Raw genomic sequence first — 27,354 nt, 5'->3', positions numbered from 1 at the left:
TTCTAGCACTGCCTCACACCCCAAAAAGGGCTTCTGTATGATACATATGACTTACCAAGCAAGCAGGTGCTACCAGAGAAGCCATGATCCTCACACAAACCCAAGTATGGTGATACTACTTGCTTGACGAGTTCTTCCAGCTGTAGGTAGCCCTCACTGGGTCCAGTAGGCTCATGGACACTCTGAAATTCAACCATTAAAAGCAACATTATTCTTACCTACTTCTGAGTCAGGTTTTTGAGTAAAGCCTAGCATCTGTCAAATATCTCTGCACTGGAATAATTCAACCATATCAGTAGACCACATGGAGAAGCACAGTTGATAAGCCCAAATGGAGCTTTTGGGTGCCATTCTGGTCAACCTCCATGTTCAAGTCATAGCTATAACCCCATAGACATCATATACCTAGCTGTCTTTTTTCTGACCAAGGGATAGGTAGGTACAAGGCACACTCACACCAAGGATTTGCTAGTTCTACCAGGAAACAGATCTTCATAAAAAAAGCCTTAAAATATCTTTGGCAAAGCACTGCTCCTTTCCTAGGCAGGACTGCAAGAAAGGCACCTCTGTAGTTCAGCATACAGCTGTGAAGATGGTAGATAACACAAACCAATTTAACAGTAATTTCAGAAACTGTACACGGTCTTAACTTCCTGCTAAGCCTCAGTAAGCTTTTCTTTCTAGGACCCCCTTTGCCCTCAAGATTCTTTTATTAAAATATTTCAGGGAAATTAAGTTGACACTTTAGTATATTCTGCTATTGAAGTCTGGGTCACTGGGAACATCTGAATAGCAAAAACTCCCACAGAAATACCAGCTAAGCCACTTTCAATTTTGATTGCACTTGAGGAAGTTTTATTCCCTGCCACTTTTTATAAGGTACACTGAAGAAGAACTAAAACTGGAAGAAACCCAAACAGCCACCTGGTTAACATGGTATTTTGCAGGACTGTCAGGCTGGGTTACATAAGAAGGTAAACTAGCTGGTATAGTCAACTGTGTTTGGCATGCTTGGAAAATATTCTCTTGAGGTCTGGATGAAAAAGTTAGTCCTCCCAGAAGGTCTGGGAGAGGCCTTTGGAAGATGTATAACATTTTGCCTGCTGCCAAAAGGTATTCCCCCTCTCATGGGAGGTGCTGCTTAGCATCCCAGCCAGCCAAGGCGCTGGTGTCAGTCAGTTGGCAGTCACGGCTCATCCAAATTCCACAGTTCACTGTGACAGACCCTCACCCTGACATGGTAAAGCTGAGAAACGAGGAGAACCAGGGCACAAACAGGACTTCAGAGAAGCTGGGAGATGAAAATACATGTGGGAAAAACAAAACAAAACAAAACAACAAAAAAAAAACAAACCTATTTCTGTTCCTAGCTGGAGAGGAGGAACACCAGTCAGCAAAACCCAGCCCTTTCATGGCAACTTCCTTACCTGTTCCCAGGGAAACTCAGGACATTCAAATTCAGCTTTTATTTCTACACTTAGCACTCCCAAATTAGCACACATTGCTTCCCCTTCATCACACTGTCTTCCCTCCTCACTCTCCTTTCCAGTTCAATGAGATTGAGAGAACCAGGTAGAGTCAGACAAATAACAGAGACTCCCCACCTGCAGAATTAACAGCATCTGGACAATGGAAGCTGGAAGTTTTGTCTGGACCAGAGGAAGAATTTCTTCCAATTTTACTTTTAGCAAGACCAAGTCTCTGAAGCCAAGAAGAGCAATCTGACGGATCGTCAACTCCTGACCCTAAAAAACACAGAAGGCAAAGTCCAAGAATTGGTGAAGGGATGTGTAAGCATCACATCAACACATGTATGCACACAGAGAGAAAGGGTCTATCCTGCCCTTGCTGCTGTGGCAAAGCACTCCCAGATGATAAGGTTGAGGATTCATAGTACTCTTTGATCACTTCCCTCTCAGTCTCCGCCCCACACAAACTCCAAAAAGAGTAACACCTCACCTGAGATGTCACTAGGTTTGGAGTGAAGCCAAAATGGGTCTGTATTTCACCAAAAGACTACATATTCATGAAACTCAACTGCCACCCAATTTGTTCACAAACATCCAAAGGCCAGATGGATGCAGCTCCTGCTTTTGAGCTGAGAAACCAGAGAAGGTCTGGCAGAGAAAGAGGTTGGTACAGAGTATTCCTTAACTAAGCCTACATCTGGCCTGTGCTGGATCCTCTTTCTGGTCAAGGTTGTCCTGGGTTCAGCAGTGGCAGTCATTTTTCTCCTTCTTAGTAGCTGGTGCAGTGTTGTGGTTTTGACTTTCAGCCTGGGAACAGAGCTGATAACACCAATGTTTTTAGTTGTTGCTCAGTAATGTTTACTCTGACCAAGGACTTTGTGAGTCTCATGTTCTGCCAGGGAGGAGGGGAAGCTGGGAGGAAGCAGAGACAGGACAACTGACCCAAACTGACCAAAGAGGTATTCCATACCACAGCACATCATGCCCAGGATGTAGAACTGGGGGCAGTTACCCAGAAGGGCTAGATCATTGCTTGGTCTGGCTGGGTATCGGTTGGTGGGTGGTGAGCAGTTGTATTCTCTTCCCTTGTTATTTCCCTTATCATTATTATTATTGGTGGTAGCAGCAGTGGTTTGTGTTATACCTTAGTTACTGGACTGTTCTTACCTCAACCTGTGGGAGTTACACTCTTTTGATTCTCCTCCCCACCCCTCCGGGAGCAGGGGGGACGGAGGGGGGGAAGAGGGGGAGTGAGACAGAGACTGCATGGTCTGATTTACGGCTGGGCTTAAACCACGACTACACTTTAGACCTTGCTGATACGACAAAAATCCACAAGTCAGTCCATTACAGGTTTTAGGATTTAGGCTACAGCAAAGCTAGCAAGACTGCTTGTACCAAACATCATTTTAAAGAGCAACAGCTTTGATCATATTAAGGAGCAACAGGGTGCTCTATATCCTTCTGGTTACTCTTCTACATCAACAACACAAGTGAGCAGGCTTAACAGATGAAGATTATGTAATATTTCTCAGCATACTTAAACGCATTTGGACTCCATTAGGCATTCTGGTGTTACTGCCTTTCCCTCTGCTATGCTTAACATCCACACGGCTTTCTCTTGCCCCACTGCAGGTTAATGGCAAAACTTTTCCTTCCAGCCCTGCCCAGCAATTTCTAGCCTTAAGAATTTCTCTTGTTCTTCCCAGTACATTAATCTCTACCCCATGGTCTGTTTGGGAATTAATTTATGGTCTCCATAACACACTCAACATGGCAAATATTTAGCTGGAAGGAATTAAAAGCAGTTAATCGTTAACTCATAATGGGTTTAATATCATAATTAACAGCATTAATATGTAAATACATAGTAAATCCAATAGTCTGGAGGGCAGCTCTGCCATAATAAAAGCACTTTGCTGTTTTAAACCATCACTGTATTTGAAACACAGAGGTGTAGAAAAGACTGGTACATATCTCTGAACTATATCTCAACAGCTGCACACTTTTTATTTATATCACGCAGTTTAGTCCCATTAACTTCAAACCCCATTTCAAAATGCAAACATCTCATCATGCCAAACAAAACAAAATTTGCTATTCTTTTTCCACACCAAGTAGTTACATCAACAGCTGCAACTATATGAAAGCCAGTGACCTGTTTACACAGTTTCCCTCTGTACAGCAATTTAACCAACTTGGCTGGCTTAAAGGTCATAGTTCTGAAACAGCTATGAGCCTCGGGTTTAAATTTAGCTGAAATAGGAAGTTACTTCTAGTTACTACCTTCAGTATCATACGCTCACACATTCAGCTGACTTTCATTCTCAATGGGCAGTCCCTGAAACCACAGAAGGGCACAACCAAATAATCACATTGACATTTGCAGCAAAGAACAGGGAACCAACCACAAACTGACTTTCCCATCTTCCAGAGCAGCACATAAAGGAACTGCGGCTTGGTGAAAAAGATTTACTAGATGAGCTCTCTTCGCATGTGGTGACACAATGTGTAAATAGGAACATACAGTATCCTTTTCATAGGAAGAGCCCGATCTTGTTATTAGGGCACTGGCCTGGGATAAGAGCAATTTCTCATTCCTTGCTTCACCAGCAACTCTCTCTGACGCAGCCTAGGAGAGCTCACCCAAATTCTTATTGTAGCATCACAGAATGGTTTGGATTGGAAGGGACTATAAAGCTCATCTAGTTCCAACCCCCTGCCAAGGACAGGGACGGCTTCCACTAGATCAGGTTGCTCAAAGCCCTGTCCAACCTGGCTGTATTCTTGGATGTATTTAGGTGGTTTAAATCCATACATTTATGTAGGCTACAGAGCTTTAAATATACTGTCTGTCACATTGCAGTTCCTCCTCTGTTAAATGGCAATACTTCCCTAACTTCACAGCTTCTGTGAAATAATTCTGAGTGACTCAGATATTGTGACATGACAAATATAGTAAAAAACCTATGCTTTCAAAGAACTTCAACATCCTATAGTAAATCTTTCACCATCTAGTTACTATCAAAACCTGCACCCACTGTGCAGTAACTTTTGTTCAGTTTCTCATTAGAGACACTTAATAGGAGTGGAATAAATTTTTCTGGTAAGTGGCAGAATTATTAGCATCAGTGGGTATGACAGACAAGGGAAGATATTATAATTGTGCAGTTTTACCTGCCAAACACCTACCTTTAAGCGTCTGCAGCAAGGAAAGAATAAAAATAAACACAGCAGAAAGGTTAGTATCTGTTTTTGCAGAAGTCCTTTCTCTTTTAGGAAATGCCAGCCTTAACAGGACTAGAGCAAAAGGACAAGCTTTGAGCTTTACCTGCTGCCTTTCAAACAATATAAGAGAAAATAATTTTAAAGTGCTCTGGAAAGCAGTGTCTTGCAAAAGAGTCAGAAGTCAAGAGGAGGAGGCTAGTGTTTCCAAGAACATCAGTCTCCTCATGAGGTATGGTTTTCTTTTCCTCTCATGGAAAAAAAGATTAAAATAGGCCGGGGAGGTAGCTGCACTGCTTGTATGGAAACCCTGACTAAAACTACCTTTAAAAATGATACAGCTCAACACTTCTGACAGGATACTCAGCTTTCAAAATGTCCAGTAAACAGGTTTTACATGAAGGTGTTCATTCATCCTCTACCCATAGATTTACTTGTCCCCTTATTAAAGCTTAAAAAATCCCAATAGAGGATTTTTCAAAGGCACAACTGGGACATAAGCCCTCCAAAAGTAGTTAGGGTGAGCTAGACACATTTGTCCCTGATCTAGTCTTCAGACTTGTCCCTCTGAAGACAAGTTGTTAGTATTACCATTTGCACCAACAGTCCCAGCAATTTAAAAGCAGAAGAAATAGAAATACGAATGGCACAGAGCTTCAGCCTAGATAACGCATCATCCAATAGTTTCAGCATTAAAGCTTAGCTAAGCACAGAGAGAGGGTAGACAAATAGGAATAAATTCAGCCCAAACTGTGCTTGCCCAGTAGATTTCAGCAGTTCTTCTTACATAGTTAATGCCACTCTACTTCCTCCCAGATACAGTTTAAAGGTTTTTGAGACCTGTTTAGCCAGTGGCCAAAAAGTGCTGCTGAAACAGAAGTTTCTATGCGCTGATAGCAGATAGTGTTACTACATTGCCCCACCTGAATGAAGGCTGAGTTATAATTAAGGTTACCTGGACTGGGTAGAATATTGCCTGGAGTGTAGGAAGAGTCTCTGTAAAATAGTGATCCCAGATTTCAGACAGGACATCAATGCGATCCTCACCTACGAAAACAGATTTGGACCAAGAGCTTTAGCAAAAGGAACACCAAAATCAAGTTGAATTTTCCCACTACTCTCTAACCCCCCAGATAAGAGATACAAACCCACCCTTCACAGTTTCCATCCAAAACTGGACATCACTCAGCTGAGCTTCACCTTAACAGGCAGAGACACAAGACTGTGACCATAAATTGCTTTGTCCCTTACTGCAAAGAAGACAGCTCTATGTGAAACATGAGATGAATTCCAACAACAAAGTGAAACCTCTCTTTAACCAGAGGCTTTAACTCCACAACAAAGGACTGCAAATCTCACAGCTCACAGCGTGCTCAACTAGCATGGGAGCACAGCCATGTGTTAGCAGCTGAATCCGACAACCAGCAGGTAAATCACAGAATCACAGAATGGTTTGGGTTGGAAGGGACATTAAAGCTCATCCAGTTCCAACCCCCTGCCAAAGCCAGGGACACCTTCTACTAGGCGAGGTTGCTCCAAGTCCAGTCCAACCTGGCCTTGAACACTGACAGGGATGTAGCAGCCACAGCGTCTCTGGGCAACCGGTGCCAGAGCCTCAGCACCCTCACAGGGAAGAATTTCTGCCCAAGATCTCAATTCAGTCTCCCCTCTTTCAGGTTAAAGTCATTCCCCCTTGTCCTGTCACTACAGGGCCTTGTCAAAGTCCCTCTCCAAGTATCTTGTCAGCCCCTTTAGGCACTGGAAGCTGCTCTACGATTCTCTCTGAAGCCTTCTCTTTTCCAGGCTGAACAAGCCCAGCTCTCTCAGCCTGTATCCAGAGCAGAGCTGCTCCAGTCCTTGAAGCATCTTCATGGCCTCCTCTGGACTTGCTCCAACAGCTCCTCGTCCTTTTTGTGTTGACAGCCCCAGAGCTGGTCACAGCACTGCGGGGGGGGGGGTCTCACCAGAGCAGAGCAGAGTGTGAGAATCCCCTCCCTTGACCTGCTGCTCACTCTGCTGATGATGCAGCCAAGGACATGGGTGGTTTCCAGGCTGCGAGTACACACGGCTGGGTCATGGGAAGCTTCTCATCACCCAGAACCCCCAAGTCCTTCTCCTCAGGGTTGCTCTCAATCCAGTCTCACCCAACCTGCAGTTGTGCTTGGGATTGCCCCTACACAAGCGCAGGACCTTGCACTTGGCCTTGTTGAACTCCATCCTGTCCAGGTCCCTCTGGATCCCATTCCTTCCCTCCAGTGTTGTCAACCACATCACACAGCCTGATGTCAACAGCAAACTTGCTGCAGGTGCACTCAATCCCACTGTCCATGTCGTTGACAAAGATGTTGAATAGTGCCAGTCCCTACAGCAACCCCTGAGGAACACCACTCAACAACGGTCACCATTTGGACATCAAGTTATTGACAACAACTCTTCGAGTGTGACCATCCAGGCAATTCCATATCCACCAACTGGTCCATCTGTCAAAACCATGCCTCTCCAGTTTAGAAACAAAGATGTTGTGCAGGACACTGTCAAATGCCTTGCACAAGTCTGGGTAGGTGACATCAGGTCCTCTTCCCTTACCCACCAATGCCATAACCCCATTGTAAGAAGGCCATCAAATTTGTCAGGCACAATTGTAATGTCCAACATCAACTGTTCTGCAGCAAACTGAGTCAGGGAGACCACTCACAATGCCTGAGACCCTGCTCCCAAGCACATACATCGTAGTCAGGAGCTTGATGAGCCACAAAGCCACTGCTCTCCTCTCAAATATGGCACTTGGGAAAGTTCCAGAACTAAATCCACTTGTGGTCACCCCTCCTATGACTCCAACAAGAACAAATATCCCCAAATATAAGTGGGTATTTAAAATTAAGGCAGACTAAGTTATGCAACTCCTGATTCCCATAACATGAATACAACTGTGGTCAAAAGCCTATTATTAACAAAAAATGCTTTACTGAACATAATGGTTTGGATAGACTTAAATTATGCGCATAGGCTTGACTTGCAGACCTGTGTGTTCCTCAGCATTTGGGCCCAAAACTTTTAAGTTTCTTAGGAGATCTTTCCCATCCCAAAAAAAGGCCAAAGATTTGCCATGTTTTTCAAGTTTTGGATATATTCCCCAGAAATGTCAGGTGCAAACACAGACCCAGGTTTAACAATACAAGATTCCGACAGAAGAATTTTCCAGGATACCTTCTACAGAGCGTCAGCTGGAGCTCACAGCAGTCAAGACTCAAGGAACAGTAATGGAAGGCAGCTGCTCAAGACATCTTTGAAGGCTCAGCTTCAACATGACTAAAGGCCCTACATGAGAACTGGAACAAAGTACAATTGCAGCTCAAAGGAGCCTTATCACAGTGTACTAAAGTGCTTTCGCCATCTGAAAACTTCTACATGGGCTTGCACTGTGCTTGTCCATGGGTTGCACTGCTTAGGACAAGGACAGAGAGCAGAAAGCCAGCAGGACCATATCCTGTAGAAATTTCTTTCTGAGCAGAGAGCCCAACAACCACCACAGGAGGGTTCAGAGGAAAGCCTCACGGTGTCAGGTATGATGCCAGCCTTAAAACTGCAACTGCAGGCGAATGAGCACCTACTCAACGCCCCCATAACAGCTACCCAGAAACTGCCAACAAAAAGTCAACAGGAAACAAACTAATAGAATGTTTCATTCCCTCCTCTGCCTCCTCCCCGCAGCTGCAACACTTGGGTGTGTGGAGCCAGAAAGAAATGTCATAGATCACTTTTCCTTCTGCAGGAGAAGGGGAAATGGTTTGTTTCTTCAAGAAATCATAAATCCTACAGGCATTGAAAGAGATTCTGACAAGCTGTATAAAGAAAAATCATGTTAAAGTAAGGCTGTGATTTGAAAAACAGACACAGTAAAACGTTATGCCCTGCAGCAGGAATATTATTCTGTTTCTGATTTCTGGGACAGTAGGAATTTTCCAGGAAAACAGAGCTAACCAAGAGGCATGCACAGGAAGTTCTTGTTGCTGTGACCACAAGAGCTGCACCAAACCTACACATTATGAAAGAAAGGTGACCATGAGTCATCTCCTTAAGGTAAAATGCATGAGTCTGCCTTTTTACCTCCATTACAGGGCCACTGCTGAAAAAGCAGGCACCAAGCAGGAGTGGCTGCACAGCTCCTTCAGGATCTGCATCCTACAGCCTGCTGGCTGAGTGGAGCAGTCAGTTGGTGAAGAACGGTGCAGAGGAATCTGGCACCAATAGTGACACAAGATCATAAGTCTGTAAGTGCCTATTGGCATTTAATGACCCAGATACAGCAGGTTGGTGATTAGCAAGGGATCTTCCCTACAGGCTATGAAAATGGGTCAAATCAACCAGCAGCCTAGTTTTGAATAAAGACACATATTCGAGACAGCTTGCTGTGCTTGAGCAAACTGTTAATAAATGTAACTAATCCCACATGCATCCAACAGGGAGTCACCACACCACACTAGCCTCATCCAGAGGCTCTGCAAGCATCTGTAGCCCAGTGGTTTGAACAGAACTCCATGTGCGATCAACTTCTTTCCAGAAGGATTTAATTCCCTGAGTGACTGCTTTTTCCATAAATTTACACAAAACCTGTCAGCTCAGCTCTCAAAAGCATGAGACAACAACCAGAATTATACTTCCATCAACCTGCAAATCACATTGAGAAATAAAAGGCAGAACTACTCTGAGCAGTTCTGCAACAGGACCTATGTCCAGTCCAGAACTGCTCTGAGCAGGTTCAGCTGCCACAGAAGCTGACATTCCTGCTCTCATAACAGAGAGGTAGCTGGTGGAGGCATTGCCGCTACATGGCTATTCAAACAGCACACCACCCCTTAAGCCTCACGAGGGCTGCAGCGCAACCTGCTCCTGACAAGGTTGTGTGACACCCCAAGACAGTACCAGAAACGGCTGTATGCTTTTCAGACATGAAAATCATCTCATCTGACCAAACATCAAAACACAACTCTCTTCCAAAACAGGATTCTTACTATACTTGCCTTCGCACAGCTTAACCTTCTCCTCTACGAACAGCAAGCCTTTCACAAGGAGCTGGTTCTGCCAAGAGAGAAGAGAGATACTCATTTGCCTTTTCTGAGGTTTAAAGTAAACATGAATTTTTATTTTTTTTTTAATGTTAGCCCCTTTGCATGCAGTTATCAAAAGATGAGTCATATCACAGGATCATATAACCACAGAACAGTTTGGATTGCAAAGACCATCTATTTCCAACCCCCTGCCACAGGTATCACAGTATCACAGTATGCTAGAGATTGGAAGGGACCTCGAAAGATCATCTAGTCCAATCCCCCTGCCGGAGCAGGAACACCTAGATAATGTTACACAGGAATGTGTCCAGGCGGGTTTTGAATGTCTCCAGGGAAGGAGACTCCACAACCTCCCTGGGCAGCCTGTTCCAGTGTTCCGTCACCCTCACTGAGAAGAAGTTTCTTCTCAAGTTTAAGTGGAACCTCTTGTGTTCCAGTTTGTACCCATTACCCCTTGTCCTATCATTGTTTGCCACTGAGTAGAGCCTGGCTCCATCCTCGTGACACTCCCCCTTTATATATTTATAGACACTAATAAGGTCACCCCTCAGTCTCCTCTTCTCCAAACTATAGAGACCCAGCTCCCTCAGTCTTTCCTCATAAGGGAGATGCTCCACTCCCTTAATCATCTTAGTCGCCCTGCGCTGGACTCTCTCCAGCAGCTCCCTGTCCTTCTTGAACTGAGGGGCCCAGAACTGGGCACAATATTCCAGATGCGGTCTCACCAGGGCAGAGTAGAGGGGAAGGAGGACCTCTCTCGACCTACTAACCACCCCCCTTCTAATACACCCCAGGATGCCATTGGCCTTCTTAGCCACAAGGGCACAGTGTTGGCTCATGGTCATCCTGTCGTCCACTAGGACCCCCAGGTCCCTCTCCCCTACACTGCTCTCTAACAGGTCGTTCCCAACCTATACTGGAACCTGGGGTTGTTCCTGCCCAGATGCAGGACTCTACACTTCCCCTTGTTATATTTCATCAAGTTATTCCCTGCCCAACTCTCCAGCCTGTCCAGGTCTCGCTGGATGGCAGCACAGCCTTCTGGCGTGTCAGCCACTCCTCCCAGCTTAGTGTCATCAGCAAACTTGCTGATAGTACACTCAATTCCCTCATCTAAATCGTTGATGAATATATTAAGTAACACCAGTCCCAGTACTGACCCTTGAGGCACTCCACTAGTTACAGGCCTCCAACTAGACTCAGGCAGAGACTCCTTCCACTAGACCAGGTTGCTTCAAGCCCCATCCAACCTGTCCTTGAACACCACCAGAGATGGGGCAGCCACAGCTTCTCTGGTCAACCTGCGCCAGTGCCTCACCACCCTCACAGGGAAGAACTTCTTCCCAGTATCTCATCTCAATCTCCCCTCTGCCAGTTTAAAACCATTCCCCCTTGTCCTGTCACTACAGGCCCTTGTTAAAAGTCCCTCTTCAGATTTCTTGTTGGCCCCTTTAGGCACTGGAAGCTCCCTCGAGCCTTCTGTTCTCCGGACCAAGCCCAGATCTCTCAGTCTATCTCCAGAGCAGAGGTGCTCCAGCCCTCAGAGCATCTTCACAGCCTCCTCTGGACTTCCTTGAGCAGGTCCATGTCTTGTAGTACTTTCTTTATTGTAGTACTTTTTATATCATAGTACTTTCTGCCACTCCTACCACCAGACCTGGACTTACTGCAAGTGCTGCAAACTCATTAACCCCTCTTGTTCAGCCAGGCATGAGAACAGAACAGACATAGCAGACAGTTAAACCACTTGCCAGAAGTGGGAAGAAAGGAAGGATCTGTCCTGGGTCACAGGAGACCCAAGAAAATAAAATGGTTTTTATCATGAGTGCACCTACATAAGCTATACCTCAGCCATATGACTGAGGTGATCAAAGGGCCAGACTCTGCCATATATGCCTGTTTACAGTTGAGGACATCTAAATATCTGATAAGCTTTCTGTCCCCATTCCCCCAAACATAAGAAAGGTGCAACACCAATACCTACCTTTTGTTCTCCCAAAGCACTAGGTGTATCAGGCATTCTGAAAACTTTTAAGAATCCCTGAGAAAGGAGCTGCTATCACCATGTAACACGCTATTATTGCATCCTAAAAGTCCAGTCATACCACAGAAATCATACTGATAGGGAATAAAGCCCTCTGTCCCTCTGAAAAGGATCCAATATCAGGGTAGCACAAAATGAAAGGAATAAGAAGAAGGAAACATTGCTCTGTGACATTCTCTGCTTCTACTTGTACTTCACTTTCCAGAACAAAAGAAAAACTTACCATTAGAGAGTCCTACTTGTTAGCATCAGACTTCACTGAAATGTGTAGAAAAGGAAGGGCCTTTCCTGAAACAGTATCTAAACAGGCTCTAGAAGGCTTTTGCAAGTAGGTTGAGGCTGATAGACTAGAGAGACCACCATATATCCTATCAGTAAGGCAACATCTCTGGATAAGTTCTCCACCAGGAGAGTGTATCTTCAAAAATTTGTCAGATAGGAAAATGCTGAAATTAATAAATTCAAGAAACTTCTTTTGCTTTGGAATCTGACCTCATGCAAGGTGAGCTCTGAGACCCTTTGGGCCTGGGTGCCACTTCAATACCAGAGAGAAATCATTCCATTGGCATCTTTGTCAATATTTCAGCAAAAAGAGCCTGGAAGAAAGAACAAGCCATGCAAATCACCAGCTGCTTCCCATGCTGTGGATAGTAGGGGGAGCAACCATGAAAAGCTTCATCTCAAGACAAGACCATATGGACATTGTCTTCTTCATAGTGTGAAAAAAGTGCAGTGTTATACAATGGGAAGAAAATGGGGACCTTCCTGTGGCTGCTGTCCCATCTCATGGCTATTTCATCCACATTAAAACATTAACCCATGTTTTGCTACACTGGCTTGTTTGCTTTAAATGAGCCAGACGTGAGTACTTTTAAGATGCTGCTTAAAACAAACAAACAAATAAAAAAACCCAACAAAAACACAAAAGCAAACAAACAAAAAAGCCAACAAAATCACACCCCCCCCAAAAAAAAACAGAAAAAAAAACCAAAACAAAACACCACCCCCCCCACACACACACAAAAAAAAAACCACACAGAAAAAAAATCCCCCACATAAAAAGAAAGAAAAAAACCACCACCAAAACCCCCTAATCCATATCCAGAGTTCAGTAGTTCAGTCATGAGATAAGGAGGAATGGCCATCCAATTGACCAGTGGTATGTTCTCTTAGTAGCAATAACTGTTAAATATTGTATAGTTCATACAAGGGAAAAACAATTAACGGTCATGCTTGTAATTAAGGTATATTGGCCCTGCTAGCAGGTGGCTTTGTTTTTTTTCATAATTCAAACCTGAAAATATTCCAAAAATAATGTAGATTTTAGGTTCCTTTTATATTAGTTACAACAAAACTGGAGCATTTTAGGAGCAACACATGGGATGAAACTGTACTATCTGAACCACCCACCCAAGTCACAAAACTTTGACCTTTAGTAGCTCTAGCATAGTGTAAAAGGAATCCTAACTATGTGGTACAATCAAGCTGTAAACCAATTTCAGCAGTATTATCCAATCCTGTGAGTTTCAGCGCAGGAACCCCAGCTGACTTGAATAGTCATGCGATCAGAGACCACACTAGAATTGCTATTCTGCACACAGGTGACCATGTGGAGACAGGAACCCAAAGCACTTTTGCATGCAACCTTCTGAACCCACTCACAAACATTAACTGCAGCTGAGAACCTGCTGATGCCAACAGGTAAAAGCAGATCTCTGGCAATACTGCAGACAGCTTTGGTCTTTGCTGACTCATTCCATGATGCTGATGCCCACCCAGGTTAGCAGGAGTGGAGGGTCCTTTAGCAGGACATGCAACACTAAGAGCCTGGTGGTGCAGACCTCCTCCATGATAGTACCTCACCCTGCTTACAACGGCTCATTCAGTTTTAGCCAAAAAGACATACACGGGGTTGGGGGAAGAGGAAGGCTATTTTCTACAATTTTAGGACTCTGGAATTTCACAGACAAACCCCTTCATCCCCTTCCTGCAGAAGCCTGGGTTGAGAAGAAGAGAAAGACAGAGCTCCCAGCAAAGCGTGAGAGGAATGGGACTGCCAGAGGATGGGTAAGCCGCTAAGGGAACATGCCTGGGAGACATTTCATCTGGACAATAACAGCAGTGATGAGCAAGTTGTATAAATATGTTCACATGATGATGAAGAAATACTGCAACATTTCCAAACATTATCAGCTAATGGAAGGGGAATCTAGCAGAAATATAGGATTTGGAGGGAAATATTAAGCTGTTAGGATCTCCATTTGAATTTTAGATTTGGTCGGCAGAAATAAAATGACACGTTAGGCGCTGGACAACAACAACAAAAAGACTCTCCAGGGGCAAAAAACAAAACAAAACAAAACAAACCCAAAACCAAAAAACCCACAAAAATTTGAAAACAGAGGAAAAAGTCTGGAGTGTGAAAATAATTATGAATGGAAAAAAAATGGAAATATTTTTCTGCCTGAGCAATAAGATAATGTTTGGAGTGATTATTAATAAACTGAAAGCATTTGGAAGGACTAAAGCGCTTTAATTCTTACTTTTCATCTCATAGCTCAAGGTAATTATCTCTAATATATTGCAAGGAAAATTTACAGCTGGTCTTTAATACCATGTCATTTTAAACTACTATATTATTAAAAAATATATACACATACATATATGAGAGTGCATTTTCCTTGTGTTTCTCTCAAGAAATACAAATTTCTCCTCTATCTGTACTAGAACATTAAGTATCAATTTCCATGTGTTTCATGAGCACTATGGATTCAATTTTCTGCCTGCATTGCTTGCAAGTTAGTATGATTGATGCTTTCTACTTTCAGAGAGTTTTATTTTATTTTTCGTCTATGTCACCAAACAAAATATGTATTTGTACACCTTTATGGGCAGCACAGTTCTACCTACTAAAACCAGGTATGTTAATCATTACCCTGTAGTAAAAAATTTATAATGCTCTTATCAATGTATTATCAGTAATTCTATGTGCTAAACAGATTGCTACATCTCATTCTCAAGGTTTCTAAGGAAAAAAAACCAACTTAGCTCCATATAGTTACTACAGATGTTTCAATTATCCTCTCAGGGTGTCCCTTTTCCTGTGGAAGAGACAAACTTAAAAAAAAAAAAAAAACAATTAAACTAACCACACTTAATTTCCCTTCTCCCCATCTTAAAATTATCTGGATCTTTTACTTATCTGTCTTTTCTGCTGAAATCATAGGCTTAGAAATGGGTTCAATCCCAACATTACCCCCTCAGATCAGGCCAGACAGGTAAATTTTCATTAAAGATCCCTCCAGCATTTGCTGACAAATCAATAAAATCCAATAAACGCAACCACAGCAGAGGTCTGGAGCAGACCGTGCCCAGATTACAAGTCTCCTTTTACTGCTTTAACCCTGGTTGCCAGAGGCAATGCAGAGGTAGAGAGCTAAGAAGAAAAAGAAACCTTATTTATCTTACTTATTGAAAGCAAGACCAGATAAAGATGCTCACCAAGTAAGCTTGAAGGATGCATTTATGTGAAACCCCACCATGTACATGCAGTTGAGAAATTCACAGAGATATTTCACAGCACATTGAAGTGGGCTTCTGAAATCTCACAGGTCGAAAACCCCTTTCTTTCCTCAATGCAGAAAACCACAGTAGCTATTTCAGGTATACCACCAAGAAGTGCACCTAAGACAAAGCCTTTAAAAAGCGAGTTGTCTAATGCCCCAAGTTTTGGAAGGCAGGATTCAAAGGTCCAGAAGAATACTTCATTTTTAACTCAACAAAGAGGAACATGTGTTCCAAAAACTGAAGCCAGCCACATAAAACATAGACACTTTCCAGGTAATTCCTTCTTTTTCCTCACACAGATATTTCCCCCTTTCCTCCCCTGTAGAAAAACTGAGGCAAGTTTCTTCATCCATACCCAGAGGAGCCATTCCACCTCCTCCAGCACAACTAGAGGTGGAACCCACCCCAGGCACAGCAGCTGGGGCTCCTCTCCCAAACCAGTGGTGGTGAGGACCTTATCCCTACCCTTCATAAGCTGGTCATCCCCAACAAGGAGACCCTTCTTGTGTGGACATTCAAAATAGTACCTCCTTGACTTTGCCGAAGTCTCAGCAGTGTAATAGGGCAAAAAGGAATTCTCCTGCTAATCCAAAAATATAACTATTTCAAAATAAGCCACTACTCTTGGGGAAAATGCTTACATGAACACCCATGTAAGTACAGACATGTTTTGTTTTCCTTTCATATCTCCAAGCTGAACATGGCCAATATGACATTAAAAAGGCACATTAAAATGCACAAATTAGTAGCAGTTAACCAAACAGAAACATAAGCTTGGCACAGGAGTAAACTGACCCAGAGCAAACTCAAAATAATTGGCCCCATTTTGCTGGATGAAAAAAAAAATCAGGTTTTCTTCCACACATTATGGGATTTCTGAAATGCAACCCTCTCTTCTAGCCAACTTTTTGTTCTAGCATTAAACTATGCTTTTACAGACTCTATAGGCACATAGCCACTGTTTCTTGGATAACCCAATGTTAATTTTAGGAAAAAAGCATTACCCAACCTTCCTTGGCAAATTATCTTCCACAAAGTTATTGCCAGTTGCACAGAAACCTACATCTTGGCAGTGTTTTAACAAATGCAAACCTGTATGAGCTGCAGCATCTCATACCTGACGCATCCCCACCACCCTTTAACTCCAGAAATAGGGGAAATAGTGACAGAAGCAAAGAGATCATTTCAATCCTACATAGCAAACAAACTGCGAGATAAATAACATCCTAAAATGACTCTTCTAGAGACAGCTAAAAAAAGAAAGTAAGAGTGAGGCAGGGAGAGTAAGAAGAGCAGACCAGGCAGACCGAGTATGCAGCACTGCTATCATCTGGACCACAATGTGCCAAATCATAAAATCATAGAATCAACTAGGAAGGTAAAGATCAAGTCCAACCACTACCCCAGGACTGCCAAGACCACCATTAAACTATGTCACTAAGGGCCTTGCCTACACAGTTTTTGAACACTTCCAGGGATGCCTTAAGCCATAGCGACCAGGAACAATTTTGACTGAATCACAGGCATCTAGAAAGCCGATGCACACAGGGTGTCCCTGTTGCCACTGTCACCCAGGACTAGGTCCTCTCTTGGCTCACAGTAACATGGGCTGAGCTGCTGGGTGGACTCCATCTGTGATAATGAAGCTGGGCAGTTGCTATGGAGTCTTTGGAGCTGCCCCATGAAAGCTCAGTCCCAGAAAGTGCCAGATGAAGCAGAAGTAATTAACAGACCTGCATGAACAGGGGTTCCCAGACAGCAAGGAGAAAAAAAAAGATAATAAAGAGCAGCTTGATCAGAAAGAGTATTGGAGACATACATCTGAAGTCTACAAATTCCACAAGTGTGAATGCTCTCTCCTTGTGCAGAAGCCAAGCTGCTGAAACCACTAACAGCAGGCATGGGACAGCACTTTGCCAGAGAAGAGCTAATGCTACCTTTATACAGCAATAACCATCACTCCAATAACCCACAACACTATTTCCTTGCCTTGCTGTGAAAGATGCAGTAGAAACCTGGAATCAAGTAAAGAAATGTCACACATACCAAATTTTTCTCTTTGACTAACCAGGACAGACAGACGACATAGCATTTTCGGCTGTTAGTATGGCTTTACACATCACAGAATCACAGATTGGTTTGGGTTGGAAGGGACCTTAAAGCCCATCCAGTTCCAACCCCCTGCCATGGTTTTGTTTTGTTTTTTTTCTTAGGTGTTAACCCCTTTGCATGCAGTTATCTAAAGATGAGTCATATCACAGAATCATACAATCACAGAACAGTTTGGGTTGCAAAGACCATCTATTTCTGACCCCCTGCCACAGGCAGGGACACCTTCCACTAGACCAGGTTGCTCCAAGCCCCATCCAACCTGGCCTTGAGCACTGCCAGGGATGAGGCAGCCACAGCTTCTCCGGGCAACTTGTGCCAGGGCCTCAGCACCCTCACAGGGAAGAACTTCTTCCTGATATCTCATCTCAATCTCCCCTCTGTCAGGTTAAAGCCATTTCCCCTTGTCCTGTCACTACAGGGCCTTGTCAAAAGCCCCTCTCCAGATTTCTTGTCAGCTCCTTTAGGCACTGGAAGCTGCTCTAAGGTCTCCCCAGAGCCCTCTCTTCTCCAGGCTGAACAAGCCCAGCTCTCTCAGCCTGCCTCCAGAGCAGAGGTGCTCCTGCCTTTGATGCATCTCCACGGGCTCCTCTGGACTTACTCCAACAGTTCCATGCCCCTTTTGTGCTGGAGGCCCCAGAGCTGGATGCAGAACTGCAGCCTTTTGAAGGAGAGCAAGCATCTGGAGAGATGCTGGATGGGTTGGAGTCCCAGAAAGATGCGTACTAGGGACTTCAGCAAAAGATTTATGTTGCCACACCAATATCTTGGTATTCCGACTTTACTCGACACCCCAGCGATACCAGTGCTCACACCCTGTGGTTGTGCATACAAACAGAAAGCCAGGCCTGATTCTGAGTCAGGACTTGTCAACTCCCACGGCTCCCCACTGCAGCGGGTGGGAAATTATATAACAGATTCACTTCTGGTTTTAAGACATCAAAGCTCTCACTGGATTATATGAGGAAATACAGCCCACTTGGCAACCCTCACCAACCAGCTCTGCCAGTGTAGGCATTGGATGTCAGGCTGGAGAGGCACAAACTCCAGCTGTGTGACTTTCTGCATCTGCAGGCCAAAGGTGCTAGGAGAGGTTACAGGGCTTGGGTCTCTCCTCCTTGGGAGAAGACAGTTTGGAGTTAAACACATAAACCAAGCAGTTCTGCTAAAGTGGTCAGTTGTGAAAGAGCTAACATTTCCATTTTCCCCCATGAGTTTCAAGATTAACAAGCCCCAAGAGAGTGAAAAGAAACAGTTTATCCTTTCCGAAGGTGAGGGGATTTTCTTAGGCTGTTTGCAGAAACAGGAAAATAATGCATGAGTTGGGTTTTTTCGATGCGTCAATTTTCTCCTATGGAGACAGGCTCCAGGGGGACCTTAGAGCAGCTTCCAGTGCCTAAAGAGGACAAGAAATCCAGAGAGGGGCTTTTGACAAAAGGCTGTAGGGACAGGACAAGGGGGAATGGAGTTAAACTGACACAGGGCAGATTGAGATTAGACATTAGTCAGAAGTTCTTCCCTGTGAGGCTGGTGAGGCACTGGCACAGGTTGCCCAGAGAAGCTGTGGCTGCCACATCCCCGGCAGTGTTCAAGGTCAGGTTGGATGGGGCTTGGAGCAACCTGATCTGGCAGAAGGTGTCCCTGCCCATGGCAGCGGGGTTGGAACTGGATGAGCTTTAAGGTGCCTTCCAACACAAACTATTCTGTTATTCTATGATTTATCAATACTTACTAGTTTTACATTTCAAAAATTTGTCCACAACCACATGGTCAGAGAGCATGAAAATGAGGGTAGGTTACCTGAATCATAGAACAGTTAGGGTTGGAAAGGACCTTAAGATCATCTAGTTCCACCCCCCCTGCCATGGGCAGGGACACCTCACATTAAACCATGTCACCCAAGGCTCTGTCCAACCTGGCCTTGAACACCACCAGGGATGGAGCATTCACAGCCTTGTCGGGCAACCCATTCCAGTGCCTCACCACCCTTACAGTAAAGAACTTCTTCCTTATAGCCAATCTAAACTTCCCCTGTTTAAGTGTTAACCCATTACCCCTTGTCCTATCACTACAGTCCCTAATGAAGAGTCCCTCCCCAGCACCCTTATAGTCCCCCTTCAAATACTGGAAGGCTGCTATGAGGTCTCCATGCAGCCTTCTCTTCTCCAGGATGATCCACAAAATGATGGCGTACATCCATCCCAGGGCACCAGAGGCTGGGATTTGGAGGAATAGGGTGTATTTGTGACTAGGACTTCTCCAAGGCATCTATAAAATTATTCCAAGGACCTGTACAGCTCTTGCAGCTGGTTGGTGGCCCTGGGATCAGTGCTGAAGCTCAGTGCTACTGGTTGAGTCCCTGCTTCCTCGAGGTCTGCCCAGGCAACCTTTTTTCTGGGCTGCATCCCTGGGCTGGTGGTCTGGGTGCCAGCAGCTCCAGCCTCTTTCATTGTGGCTTTGTGAACTGCCGCTGGTGTTTCTTGGGGCCCTCGCCTGTCTCCCTGCATCACCCTGTGGCCCTAGTTGTCACTCAGCAAGGGGAGAGTGGAAAGGGTGTCCTAGGAGTGGAGTGTGGGATTTCAGCCTAGAGTGGCTGGTGACAGTGCTGGAGACAGTGCGTGGAACCCTGGCTCTGCCCTTGCTGCTGCAGTTCTGTCCATAAACCTGCTCCCCTTTGCCGCTTCTTCCCAGGAGGGCAACAGAGGCCAGTCTACCTCCACTGAGCCCCCCAGTTCAGAAATGGACACCCCGCATGGGGTAAGCTCAACACTGGATCTCAAGGAACCAGGGACACAGTGCAGACACCCTGGCAGAGAGACAACCACTTTAGGGACACAGAATGGAGCTCCTACCACTCAGCCCTCCAGCCCACAGAGAAGGCCTGGAACTTGCAATATTTAGCCCAGGAGCTCACGGGGAAGGCCTTGAGCTTCTGTCATCAAAGAAAAGACTCCATGGAGAAAGTTTTGGCCTGCTCCACCCAGGCCACCAACCCAATGAAAGAGGCTGGAGCTGCTGGCACCCAGACCACCAGCCCAGGGATGCAGCCCAGAAAAAAGGTTGCCTGGGCAGATCTCGAGGAAGCAGGGACTCAACCAGTAGCACTGAGCTTCAGCACTGATCCCAGGGCCACCAACCAGCTGCAAGAGCTGTACAGGTCCTTGGAATAATTTTATAGATGCCTTGGAGAAGTCCTAGTCACAAATACACCCTATTCCTCCAAATCCCAGCCTCTTACCTTCCACAGCCACAGGACTCTTTCCTGTTGCAGTTCAGCTGACCACCAGAGGACTAACCCAGCAATGACAGCAGATGATGCCCTGCTGGGTTACTCAGCAGGGGGGTGGTTACAAAGTGCCCCTTTTCATCAGCAGGATCAGTTTATGGGCAAAATCAATACTGGAAAACCTGCAGTGTGAAGCATTGTTTTAAGGCAGATCCACAGACAATATTACGAGTCTCAGCTACCTGGCAATTACACTTAGACTCTGATCCAAGGAGATCGCTTGTATATATGAGTTGCTAAAGCAGCAGATTTATAAACACAAATCTCCTTCAGAATGATACATCTGAGTTCCCACCAAAAAAAAAAATAAATAAATAAAAAAAAAACAACAAACAAACAAAAACAAACTTTTACAGGAATTACATTTCTCTTTCAAATACAAAACAGACCCAGTAACTCTGGTATGACAATGGTTTGGTAGCAGAGAAAGGCTGCCTAATCCCCATCTGCTTCCTAAACTTTCCTTTAGCAACTTCAGGAGCTAAAACTTGGTAATTTGCATGAATGTCGGTGAAAAGGATCACAGTTGATCACAAAGGTAAAGGTGTCTCACTATAAAAGCTCTGCTCCATTTTAGTCTTAAAAATTCAGTGGTTAGAAAAACTGTGTGTTTGTAAAATATACATAATGGAAGAGCCAGAACTCTTAAAACAATGGAAAATGTGATTTTAAAAATTATCCAAGTAGCTCCTGTTACAAGTGCTGTGGCATAAGGAATGGAAAACATTCAAGTCAATTTATCCCATCTAAATATGACTTGATCCAGTTAGTTGCTTTAACTGCTGCTAGGATATTTAAAACTACCTGGTTACACAAGAGAGCAGGTCCTTAAGGGTCCATTTCTGGCCAAGAGAACAGTAAACCTAGTTCTCAGGAGGGCTTTTCAGTGGACTTTAACAGATGAAGGAGGAAGTCGCTGCCAGAAGATTCACTTCCACTCCACTTCCCATCCTGATGACCTGCTCCCATCACCTCCCCCATGTCAGAAGTGATGAGTGCATGTCAAAGGAAGTAGCTAAAAACCTTTTTTCCCTCCCAAGGTTATTTTTCAGCCACATCAGCAGCCTGATTCAACTGCTCATTTTGGTGGCCATATTGCTGTAAATCAGCCAACATCAGCAGCGAAACTGAACCCACAGACAAATGAAATAATGTTGTCAGCCCTTCTTTGGCACATGAATAGTCTTTCCCCACTCCACAGCCAGAGGATTTCTGAGTAAAGACATTTAGGAGGGAGTGGTAACTTTCTTCAAAAATTCTTCCCTGTGAGGGTAGTGAGACACTGGCACAGGTTTCCCAGAGAAGCTGTGGCTGCCCCATGCCTGGCAGTGTTCAAGGCCAGGTTGGAGCCTGGAGCAACCAGGTCTAGTGGAAGGTGTCCCTGCCTGTGGCAGGGTGATGGAGCTAGATGAGCTTTGAGGTCTCTTCCAACCCAAACAAGTCTGTGATTCTACATTTCTATGATCATATGCCATTTGATTCTATGCCATGTGCTGTCAGTCTAGAATCAAAACTAAGTCTGCACCATAGTTCACAGCACAGAAAAAAAAGTTCATTTCCTGCAATAGCCTTTATTTCAGTTTGTTTCACGACTTGCCACCACCAAGAGTTTTGCTTCAGGCTAAGCTGGATGGAAAACAAGTTACTACTTTCACCACTGAGAAAAAAAGACATAAAGAAAATCCTAGAAATCAAATTTTAGTCCCAGCAGCTTCAGTGGGAGAACAGCAGCTTCAGGTGAAGCATGACAGAAGAACAAACTCCAAGGTGAGTGCAGCCAGGGCCTTGCATTGCATGCTTTCAAAGAGCGATGCCACACAAATATCCCACCTCCAGCAGTGAGTCTCTTCAGTTGTCAGTTCTACTTCCAGGAAACATAAGGAGTCTCAGTTAAAGCCACTAGCCCCAGTGTGACTGTGACAGCCTGGAGGTTTACAGCCTGGAAGAAGAGAACAGCACATTCAAGCCCCAGTGCTGCAAGCCATCTGGTCCCCAGCAGTCACTGGTTCCTCTTGTGCTGCAACAAGGTGCAGCTGTGTCTTACTCAGTGCTGGAAGCCACCCAGGCCTCTTTCAGTACACTCTGAATTTTCAAAACCAGATAACAGCCAAAGTCAGCACCTCACATCCCTTGGGACTGTGCTAAGCTTTGGCTTATGGGTGCATGAAGTTTCTTCTGGACATTTTCTGCTTATTCCAGCATTGTACACCATGCCTAACACTGGGTACCTGATCAAGACCTTTCAGATTTCAATTCACCACATATATTTAGTTACAAACTTTTCTTTGCCTGTTTTTCAATTAGCAGGAGCAGTAGCAGATTTCCACTTAAGCCAGCACTTTGGGCTATGGGCGCAACAGCTTTTCTACCAGACCGCCCTCATGGTCTAGGCAACATCCCGCCACTCAGCAGCAGCAGCAGCCTCTGCAGAAAAGGACTTGTGCAGATAGGGCCCAGAGAAGTGAAACATAACTCCCCTGTGGTAGGAGTTTCTTTCTCACTTGATAGAAGTCATGTACTCTAATACTGATAAGAAACAACATTAGTCTGCCCCCCTAAGCACAATATGCAGCAGTACTTCCCCTTCAAGAAGTACTGAAATTCTCTCTTTCAGTGAAGAAAATACTCTTGTTTTCAGGAGCATCCTCCTTTTCTTTTTTTAATCAACACTACACTGAACAACTTAAAACACTGAAAGCTATGAGTGCTCTCCCAAAAATCATCCAACACACTTTCATGTAATTATATTTGAGCCTCTATCTGGACAGTGTCAGCCAAAGGTAATAACATTTATTCACATTTGTGACTGCTCAGGTCTTTCCTTCATCCTTCATCTTATACTTGTTTGCAGGCTTCATTTATATTTGTGGCACTAGAAGGCAAATAGTACCCAGGCTGATTTCCTGCTGATAGGGACTTCCTTCTTTGCCCTCCCCCTAGTCCTCCCCAACAGACATCCATTACTTTTTCCCTTTTGCCAGCCCCTGTTGCAGAAAACCTACTCCTGAATTCTCTGTACTAGACAAATAAGATGAAAAAAAAAATATGGAAGGTAACCCATCTTCTTTTAAAAGTTCAAGTGAGTTCCTTCTTGATCTTGGCAGGCTACTTGCAGCCTTTTTGAAGCACAAAGGAAGATTACACTTAAGTTAGCACATACACCGATAAATATGATTACTCCCAAAGCTACATGGCCCACATTCAGAATGTCCAGAACTTCATCATCTTCTCTAGGAAACCAAAAATGGACCTTGTAGGCTATGTGCATATCAAAAGGACTCCTGATTTTTTTTATAGGCTAAAAAGCTGAAAGAAGCAAACCTCCAAAGCAAGCAAGCAAATCATGTAATACCTGAAAGTAATCTGTGATGAAGGATCCAAGTTCACTCTTCAGCAGCCGTCTGTAGACAGAAGGAATGCATCCATGAAGTAACAGCCATCCCTGGTAATTTCTTACAGGCATATCCACATGTTGCTACCGGTTTTACCAAAGATACATGAGTATATGGGAATGTGTTATTTTGGCCACGGTTAAATTTTTTTTACACTTAGATATATACTCTACAAGTGCCCACAAAGGCTATTCTCATATTATGAAATTATGGAGGAATTAAGCAGTTTCCCTGAAGGCCTGTATTTATAAGCCATACATATAGAACAAAAAAAAAAAAACCACATTTACCCCCTGAATGCACAGAAAGTTGGGAAGACAATTTAAAATTATTTAGTTTGAAATTCACATTTTTTTCTGCTTTTGTTTAAACAAAGACACCTTTCATTTCCCTAGAGATAGTCTATCTGTCTTGGAAGTAGGGAGAGGAGCAATGAAGTAACAGAAGCTGCAGCTTCCTCATGACTACGACATGTAAAAAATAAAAAGACAGCATATTTTTCAAGAAAGAAATTGTAGAAATTTAACAAGAGGTGTTTTAAATGGTGTTTCATGCCAGGAGAAGCCACTCCAAATGAGTATTTCTGACAAAAACTTTTGGATTTTAAAACAGGCTGTGGTAAAAGTTTTAAATTCTAACAGAGTTGTATTTCAAAACCCTGATATAAAAATCAGGGTTGTTTTACAGCAGAAGCATTGGGGAAAAAAAAAAAAAAAAAAAGAAAAAAAAAAAAACAACAAACCAAAAACAAACCAACTTACAGAGTTCAGTACATTTGCACTTCCAGCTTTCAGCAACTAGGAGCTTAAATCCTGTAGCAGGAAATTCTGCCTAAATTTAAAAGATGCCCAGCACTTTCCACGGCAATACATTGTATTCTTTTTCCTGTTCAAAGAATTTTGCTTTATACCAATGTGAAGTATAATCAAGAGTGCTCAAAACCAGCCCTTGAACGAGGGACCATCAAGTTCTCAGGCTGGGTTCTTACCAACAAACTCCACCACTTTTTCCTAATCTTTGCTGAAAGTCAATTTTGATAGCAACTTTCCCCCCTAATCACTTTGTAACGCTTCTTATCCACTAATTTGCATGCCAACAGGCCTTGACTCTTCCTCAGAGAGGTTATATTTCCCCCACCCATCTCAAAGCACATTTCTATTTCTGTGAAATAGATAAACCAGAGAAGTCTTTGGGGTCCTGGTTGCCAGAAGGTCTTCTACTGGCTTTGGCAGAATCCATGGGCTCCCTATCAGCTTATTGACAAGCCCACTGCAGAACAGTATACCAACAACCAGAGGCTTGCACCTTAGTCAGAGCTCAACAGGTCGGTCTCTTCCTAATCATCGCTAGGTCACCTCCTGCTTCCCGAAACCCCATCTCCTGACAGCACTTTTTAACAGTTCTTCTTGCTGTGACAACTGACTTTCAGGGCAGAAATAAAGTATCCAGTGAAAAGATATTAAATCACAGTGAGATTACTTAGTGGCAGCAATCCAGAGCAAAATGTTACCTTGTGCTTGTCTCCTTGTCCTGTCATTACTGTCCTACTTTAAAACTCTCCTGCATTTCCCACAGTCAAATAACTAAGCTCTGTACACAATCTGCAAGGCTCCTGAAGCACCTAGCATTACTAACTTCTCCCAAGAGAGGAATGGGTAACTGCAAATACAGAAAATGCACCAGCTTGACCTCAACACCCAGAGTCACTGTGTGCAGGTGTGCACACATACATACATGAAGTTGCACGCTGTTTGCTCCTTAGATGAACATTATTGAGCTACTTGAATATTCAAGTGCCCTATTTAAAGAATGACATTTGGAGATGTAACCAATGCTCAGAGCACCTGCAGACACATCAATCATATATTTCAAGGTGAGTGCTCCCAAGGGCTGCCTGGGAGTGCCTGTCCGTGGAAAAGGGCATTTCTACTTCCACCAGCAGCACTGTTTACAAAGTGCACACAGTTCACAAAGCACCTCCTGTTCTTCACACAGCTCCCAACACTTCAGTAACCAATATGAAGAAAGCATGGTCCAGTCCCAGGAGCCAAGCCCAGGCAACATGTCTCTTCTGCCTGGTGTACTGCTCCCTGCAAGGGTGGGAAGGAATAATAGAATCACAGAACAGTATGGGTTGGAAGGAACATTAAAACTCATCCGGTTCCAACCACCCTGTCACAGGCAGGGACACCTTCCACTAGACCAGGTTGCTCCAAGCCCTGCCCAATCTGGCCTTGAGAGCTGCCAGGGATGGGGCAGCCACAGCTTCTCTGGGCAACCTGTGCCAGGGCCTCAGCACCCTCACAGGGAAGAACTTCTTCTTTATATCTCATCTAAATCTCCTCTCTGTCAGTTTAAATTCATTCCCCTTTGTCTGTCCCTACACCCTTTTGTCAAAAGCCCCTCCCTGAACTTCTTGTCAGCCCCTTTAGGTACTGGAAGCTGCTCTAAGGTCTCCCCAGAGCCTTGTCTTCTCCAGGCTGAACAATCCCAGCTCTCTCAGCCTGTCTCCAGAGTGGAATTGCTCCAGCTCTCAGAGGATCTTTGTGGAGAATTAAGATTGCTCCAAGTACTTAAACCTAACTTGAGGACTTCTGACCTGATCACACTAAAATAGTACTAAAGCATGAGACAAACATTGCCCTCACTCAGCTCTCAGAAGGAATTATATTTAACTTTCACCTTTGGGACCAGACCAAGTAGGAGAGTCTCATACTCTGCAAGCTGCATTGATTTTGAAAGTAGGGAAGGGGGTAGTTTAGACTGCTGCTGAGTATGTGCTTAGCCTAAATTGCTACTTGAAACTTGGCACTCAGGAAATCTGCCATAGGAATTGAGAGGTGGAAGGCGGTAGACAGAAAAGGAGAAGCCAAGACCTATATAACAGCATTCATGATGAATGAATATGGATGTAGTGGGAAAGAGAGAGGGAGGAGGAACTACACCCATGAGCTCTGACAATGCTCCTCTTATCAGCACTTGGAACCAAGAGTAAATTGTTCTTTATTTACTTTACAGACCTATCTATGCTAACCAAACTTTCCAAATAATCAGAACGAAACCACATGCTAAAAAAATATAAAATACTTTCAATCATCACTAGCATCAGTGTTGGAAAATATTTGTTAGGCCTTAACTTCTTTATATCTTGAAGCTTAGTATTTTCAGGTCTTGGCCTGCAATTACGATGTGG

At 44.1% G+C, this 27,354-nt stretch overlaps 1 protein-coding gene across 1 annotated transcript in view; it reads right to left on the bottom strand.

Moving 5' to 3' along the window:
* PRR5L (proline rich 5 like) overlaps nt 1-27,354 on the bottom strand; it is a 40,992-nt gene that overhangs the window by 3,979 nt on the left and 9,659 nt on the right. The window contains exons 4-8 of the mRNA XM_062620283.1: nt 24,122-24,170; nt 9,716-9,773; nt 5,650-5,741; nt 1,605-1,745; nt 56-182 (exon numbers count right to left, since the gene is read on the bottom strand). Of these exons, the coding sequence (XP_062476267.1) occupies nt 56-182; nt 1,605-1,745; nt 5,650-5,741; nt 9,716-9,773; nt 24,122-24,170 (467 nt within the window). The remainder of the gene's footprint in view (nt 1-55; nt 183-1,604; nt 1,746-5,649; nt 5,742-9,715; nt 9,774-24,121; nt 24,171-27,354) is intronic.

Source organism: Pezoporus occidentalis, unplaced genomic scaffold (assembly GCF_034315485.1).
Source record: "Pezoporus occidentalis ecotype Australia unplaced genomic scaffold, CSIRO_AGI_Poc_V1 ctg22, whole genome shotgun sequence".
Classification (NCBI taxonomy): Eukaryota; Metazoa; Chordata; class Aves; order Psittaciformes; family Psittacidae; genus Pezoporus; species Pezoporus occidentalis.
This window is presented reverse-complemented; position numbering and strand designations above follow the sequence as displayed.